This window comes from Mytilus trossulus, chromosome 4 (genome assembly GCF_036588685.1).
Source record: "Mytilus trossulus isolate FHL-02 chromosome 4, PNRI_Mtr1.1.1.hap1, whole genome shotgun sequence".
NCBI lineage: Eukaryota > Metazoa > Mollusca > Bivalvia > Mytilida > Mytilidae > Mytilus > Mytilus trossulus.
In genome coordinates this window covers 44,506,665-44,513,288 of record NC_086376.1, presented here as the reverse complement: position 1 = coordinate 44,513,288, position 6,624 = coordinate 44,506,665, and the positions used below count along the sequence as shown (strand labels likewise).

Sequence of the window (6,624 nt, the reverse complement as noted above, 5' to 3'; positions counted from 1 at the left end):
TATCATGTTACTCATTATAAGAAAGAAATTGATATTACAAAAAGTCTTTACTTTTTTCAAGTAGTCACTGAACGATGAAAATGAGGTCAAGGACAATGGGTTTGTGGCAGGTAGAAACCTCGTAACATGAGGCGTATATATACAAAGTTAGATATGAAGTATCCAGGTCTTCCCCCTTCTTAAGTATAAAGCTTTTCAGAAGTTTGCTAACGCCGCCGCCGCAAGATCACCATCCCTATGTCGAGCTTTCTGCGAAAAAGTCGCAGGCCCGACAAAAACCAGAAATGATCAAATTCTCGTCTTTTAATGGAACTGACATTAAAACAGGTAATACTATTCTTAGCAAACATTTAATTTCTAGCATAGGCATCCTGTAAAATACGAAATAAGAGATCATCTTACAAATGGGATTTGTTATCAAATTTAAAACAAACCTATGTTAATAACATGAGTACTTCACAATTGATTTAGTTTTAGAGATCTTTGAAGGGAGGTCGTTTTTTTTTTTTTTTTTTTTTTTTGTCCAATTGAGTATTGACAATCTTGTTGGCTTATATTATCAGACTATTCAACATATATCAATCTGCTTAAATGTTATCTGTTAGGTAAAAGTAATTGAATCCTTGCAGTAATATGATGTTCTCCTAGTTAATGCATGTGCTAAGGTATGAGTTTATAAATTGCCAAATAAAATGTACCTAAAACATATCTTTGGTCTAAATTACATGTATTTTGAAAGCCTATTTGTATCTTGCTTTGATTTTCCGACGACATCATGGTCCAACAGCAAATGTAATATATTAGTATTCTACTGATAATACCCTACTGATGTATATTAAGTATTCCATTGCTTCATTTATACATTATCGTTAAGTGTGATATCATACGATTTTTTTTAGAATACGAAAAAGGAAATCATCCTACCGATGAGATTTGATATTGATTTAAAAGAAAAAATCAAAGATAATGAATGACTATTACAATGAAGACTGAAATGATTCTATTAAATCTATGAAAAAACATAAACTGTAAAACCGAAATCCAATGAAAGCCTGAGATGAAAGATTGTTTTACATTGTCATTTCAGGACCTTTTATAGCTGATTATGCGTTATGGGATTTGCTCATTGTTGAAGTCCGTATGGTTACCTATAAAGTAACTAATGTCTGTGTCCGTTGGTCTCATGTGGAGAGTTGTCTCATTGGCAATCATACCACATCTTCTTTTTTATGAGACACGCATGATAGTTTTAAATAAAAAATCGAAATCAAAATTTACATTTTTTATTCTTCATATTAATTAATATTCAGCTATCTAGGCTTTGCGGATCATCATAACTGTTTCTTTCAGTGAGTAGTGATACCCCTTCCAGGTCTTCCAATCGATTCCATCAGCAAATGATTTATGTGACCCTTTCAGATAGGAACCATTCAAGTTGCTGAAGTGACATGCATTATACCACCAGGCTCCTGTGTATTTCACTGCACATACCTCGCCACCTTTATCGTTATCCTTATCTTTTGTTGAGAATTTCTGTCCATTATGGTAAGTCATTGAATCTCCTGTAAATGTACATTTTTTTAATTGCTGATTAAAGGAATTATTAATAAAATGTTATCACAGAGATATGTCTCCCATTTTGTAATTTTGATTATGCAAATGTTTACGTTTAATAAATGACTAGCGATATTTTTAAAAGATGTTACATAAGTTAGGCAAATTTTCAGTCAATGAATCATGACTTAGGTACTTGGCTAAGCAATCGCCATTTAAATGAGATGTGCATATCAAATATCATTGACTTATTAAAAGTCATTCCCTTTAAATAAAAAACTAAACACAAACATTAACTTGTTCACTATGTAGAAGTTTCAATGTCAATGAAGGGATGGAGTTATATAATCTCCATGGAAACCATTCTTACAAATGCCAATAACATTCACATTTCATCTTAAACTGATCTACTCACAAAATAATAGATATCAATTAAGCAAAATGTTCAAAGTCAAATATAGACCATGACTGAAGGGATGGGGCCAAATATTCATGAAAATAAGCTGTAGTAATGCTGATACAACTGAATAGCAATTTATATTTGCCTACCACTAATGGCTCCCAATGAACTGACCTTATTTAATTGATACATGTTAACTAAGCAAAAATTTCAAAGTCAATAGACCATGACTAAGGGAGCGGAGCCAAATAATCTCCATGTCAATGATTTAACAACTGCATAACAAATATCATTGATCTACCACCCGTGGTTACCCATAAACTGACTTAATCACAAACAAAAACAAGTATAATAAGCAAAAGTTTCAAAGTCAATAGACCATGACTCAAGGGAAGGGCCAAATAATCTCCATGGCAATGAGATGTGACAATGCTAATACAACTGAATACCAATTATGATTGACCTACAACAAGTGGTTCACCATAAACTAGACCTTATCACAAACTAATACATTGTTGACGCCGGAAACAACATACCTAGGTTTCGCTTTTTGACTCCGTCCAGCGAGACAAATCCGAAACCCAAGCGACATAATAATTAACTAATTTAAGAATTACAAATATTTGTGAATGTCTTAAATCTCTAAGTTAATTGGAGTCATATTTTGCGAACGGTTAAATGTTTCAAATGCCTTTCTTTTGTGAAGTCTAGATTTAATTTCGAAATTCATAGTGGACTTTTAAAAACCTGAAATCTGCAAAAATATGTTAAAGTCTTACGTCAAAATACAATGTTTTCCTGTCGTAAAAGTAATATTTTAAAAGGTAATTAATTCAAAAATTATAAAATTTAATGGAATATTAAATGCTTGCTTTACCTGCATCGCCAGAATAACCACTAACATCCAAGATATAACCGGAACTTTCGCTACCAACGCTAAACTTCTCATAAAGAGCAAACTTTTTGTTGTTTTCGAAGTCTTCCATATCAATCCTAAGTTTGTACTTTCCTTGAGAGGTCAGTTGATGAAGATGGTCGTTACCTAATATAAATTTTAATTAATATGAACTCTTAGACATTTATTTTTTTAAGAAAAAGTTGATAATGTCAGGTCTTGAATGCATCTGCTTTTAACACCTGTGTGTTTCCGAAAATTGCATGAGGCCATCTAGTTGACTTGTTTGTCGATGTGTTGCGGCCTCAAGACAAACACATAGTTACTTCAATGAATTTATGGAAATTTCATATAACTGTCATTATCACAGCAACATAGATAGACAAAAGTAGTTTAACTCTTAATCAACCAATGTCTAGTAATGATTTAATAAATTTTACAGAAGCCACAAGATCCGACAACAAACCTGAATTCCTTGAAAAACGGAAACATTAAGTTGAAACAGACACCGCAGAGTTTCCTGACTAAAGAGGAGCACATAAACGTGTTATGTTTACATCTTTCTTACATTTTAACAGTGAAAAAAAAAGCTAAATCAAAAACGTACGGAAAAAATCAGTACAGAAAGACATTTAACAAAGTCGAATCTTCGAAACTATTTATGAGTACATTTGTTATCTGTGAGTATAAAATGACAGTATAGTAGATGAACTTAACTTTCTATATATTGATGCAAAAAAAAAGTATTAATTACCCAACCAAATTTCTCCATTCTGGTTACCAAATCCTTCTTTATAAGAGTCCCAGTCCCTGTAGAAATTCGTCTTTCCATCCATTCTACGTTGAAAAACCTGAAAATAACAAAATTAATGAAAATAATGTTCACGTAGACTTATTGTCATTTAAAAAAAAATTATCAAGTCATTTGAAAATGTAATATTTTAAAATACTGAAGTCTTTGATTGTAAATGAAAACAAAGATAAAAGATAAAACAAATATTAGCAAACGAAATAATAACAAAAAAGAAAAAAAAATAATAATTTAAATACAATGCAATACAAAATAAGAATGAAACAGGTTTTTTTGTTTCAGAGATCAGCAATACAAATATGAATAGTAACATGCAAAGTTCTTCCCTGTTAGATACATTTACTCGTAGTTTGTTAATATACAATATTTAAAAAAAGATTGATTAATTTTCTTATTCATTAACACGTCTGTTTAATTTTCATCTAGGATTCCCTTTAAACTCACAGTCCAACCCCCGCCATGTTTCTTCATTTCACAGAAAACCTTGAAACCAGACGTTTTGTCCGGAAAGATCTTGTAAATTCCACTTTTACAAGTTGAATTGTCAAGGTCACCACAGTCACTTGGTCTTGTTACTGAAATATATACATTTTTACCATTAAAACAACATTTTGCCCGTTGATTATTTGATGCATAAAGTACAGTGAAATAAGTCATTTGACTTGATTATTCAATGTCACTAAACAAAGTTAACGGTCGATAAAGTTTTTACCTAATGTTCATAACAATCTAGTACTTACTTTTTATAGAATTGATTTTAATGTTTATATCTATATGTATAAACATTTTGGTATTAATTCGACAATAACACTAACAGTCATGTTTACTAACACATTACATCAGTTTTACAATAAATTATATAAATGGCTTTCATACCTGTGCATGAGGATTGGGGTTCATCTTCATCTTCATTCTTTGGTGGTTTTTCTTTGACTGTTTTGCATGCACAATTGTCAGAGAGTAACCCAACGACTTTATTAGCTGTTTCACCATAAAATGTAACCGCTACAACAGAAATAAATGTCATCAAATAATTTATTATACACTTGGCAGTTTTTTTAATATAAATAAATGGTATTGATATTGATAATAGTTCTCTAAACTATGTGTCTTCTATATTAAACAGAGCATATCGATACTTTATATAATATATAACATTATTGGAAAAACAACAAAAAAAATGGTTATATCAAATACATAATAATAATAATACTTTATTCCGTAAACAAACATAGCTCTATGATTGAACAGATACATATAGATTCTTACATTGATACGAGTGGATTATCGGATTTATCCAATCGAGATAGTTAAAATTATCAATTTCAAAGTCCGAGTCTCGGCAAGGACTTTAAAATTTATAATTTTACTATCGAGATTGGATAAATCCGATAATCCACGAGTAACTATGTAAGAATCTGTTTCTCTGATGATTAAAAATTACATTTTCTTTTTTTGTTAACCGAAAATTCCCCTTCGAGTGCCTTTCACATTGCACGAAGTTGTCAATTTCATTAAAACCTGTTATAGCATATTTTGATTCATCCAGTTAGAAAAAAAGGTCATGATCCTTAAAGTCGTCCAATGATCTTCTGAGATCACCGGCAAACACACGTTGATTTTTTTTATACAATGGGTTCGGAAAGGGAAAATTTCCATAGAATTAGAGAAACAATTTATACAGCATAAATATCATAAACAATATCTAACATGTAGCGGAGTTTGGCATACAATTTACATTAGTATTAACGGTACATAACAAATAGTCAAGTGTATAACGATTTTTCTCTGCCTCATAAAGGTATTTACCCAGATTATTTAATTCCTTAATATTTCTTACAGATAATAACTGTCCTAGTTTGAAAGTAGATAGATTTCTATAATAGTATATCTAAATATACTTACTTCTGACATAGACAAAACAAACATCAGCAAAACTCGACATTAGTAATATACATGTTAAAAAAAGCTATTGATCTCCTTTTTCAATTCTTTTGTCGGTGTAACACCGATATATTAACCGAGAAAAAGAAGGTTATGAATGAAACTGACGAGACAAAATTCCTAAACTTAGGGGAAGTTAAAAAAAATCATCCAAGTCTTTATTTAAACTTTATAGAACAAAAATATGAAAAGTGTCGAATTGGTTACTAGTTAATAACAAATTCAGTCATTAAACGCTTCAAGAGTAATTGTCTTATTAATCATATTATGTTATCTTTTCAACAAGTTAAATAGGGAAAATTTAAAAGCAATATGAAATAAAAGTAAAATAGTCATTACCAGATGCGCAGTCCTTTCCTCGTGTTGGTTCTGCTTTAGTGTTTCCCATAAAGAAAATCAGCGTTATGATCGTAAAGAGAATCATCTTGTTGTCTAGAATGTGCATTCCGAAAGTTTGAAAAACATGTAAGAAATATCGTTTATATACATGTACTTTCAATCAATTTTTACAAGGTGTTACATTTTTGGCAAGTTGCATGCATTTCCTTATAGTCTGTTAGCATGACAAAATTAATAGATATACTGTCATTTGAGAATAGGTGTTGTTTGTAAATTTTCTTTAAACACACACATTTACAAAGATTTTGATTATGAAAGTACATTTTTAGTTGTAGAAAACTTACACTTACAATATTTTATTAATAATGTTACATAACATCATAGTTTGCAATTGATAACATCAATGCTCCTTCATTTTCCATTTTCGGCACTGATAATTTGTCTGTACCAAAGTGTCCAATGTTAAGGGGAGAAGGGGAAAATTACAAACACAGCAAAATTTGAAATAAAGATTATGCCAGTTACTATCCAAAGACAGAAGGAAGTTTTGTGCCCGCTCGACTTCGTTCATCCGTCCATACGAAGTTAAAAGAAATATTTGGTCAACGTCTTCTTGTCTGCTATGAAAGGAAATGATTACAAATTTTATCAACATATTGATAATGTTGAGTTTTAGCTAGT

At 30.7% G+C, this 6,624-nt stretch overlaps 1 protein-coding gene across 1 annotated transcript; it reads right to left on the bottom strand.

Annotated features, from left to right (window-relative positions):
• Window positions 1-1,302: 1,302 nt before the first annotated feature.
• On the bottom strand, window positions 1,303-6,044 carry LOC134713959 (microfibril-associated glycoprotein 4-like). The gene is made up of 6 exons (XM_063575224.1): window positions 5,944-6,044; window positions 4,537-4,665; window positions 4,105-4,235; window positions 3,604-3,700; window positions 2,832-2,996; window positions 1,303-1,562 (listed from the first exon to the last, which is right to left on the bottom strand). The coding sequence occupies exons 1-6, from the start codon at window positions 6,026-6,028 to the stop codon at window positions 1,315-1,317; spliced, it is 855 nt and encodes a 284-aa protein (XP_063431294.1). The 5' UTR covers window positions 6,029-6,044; the 3' UTR covers window positions 1,303-1,314.
• Window positions 6,045-6,624: the final 580 nt, after the last annotated feature.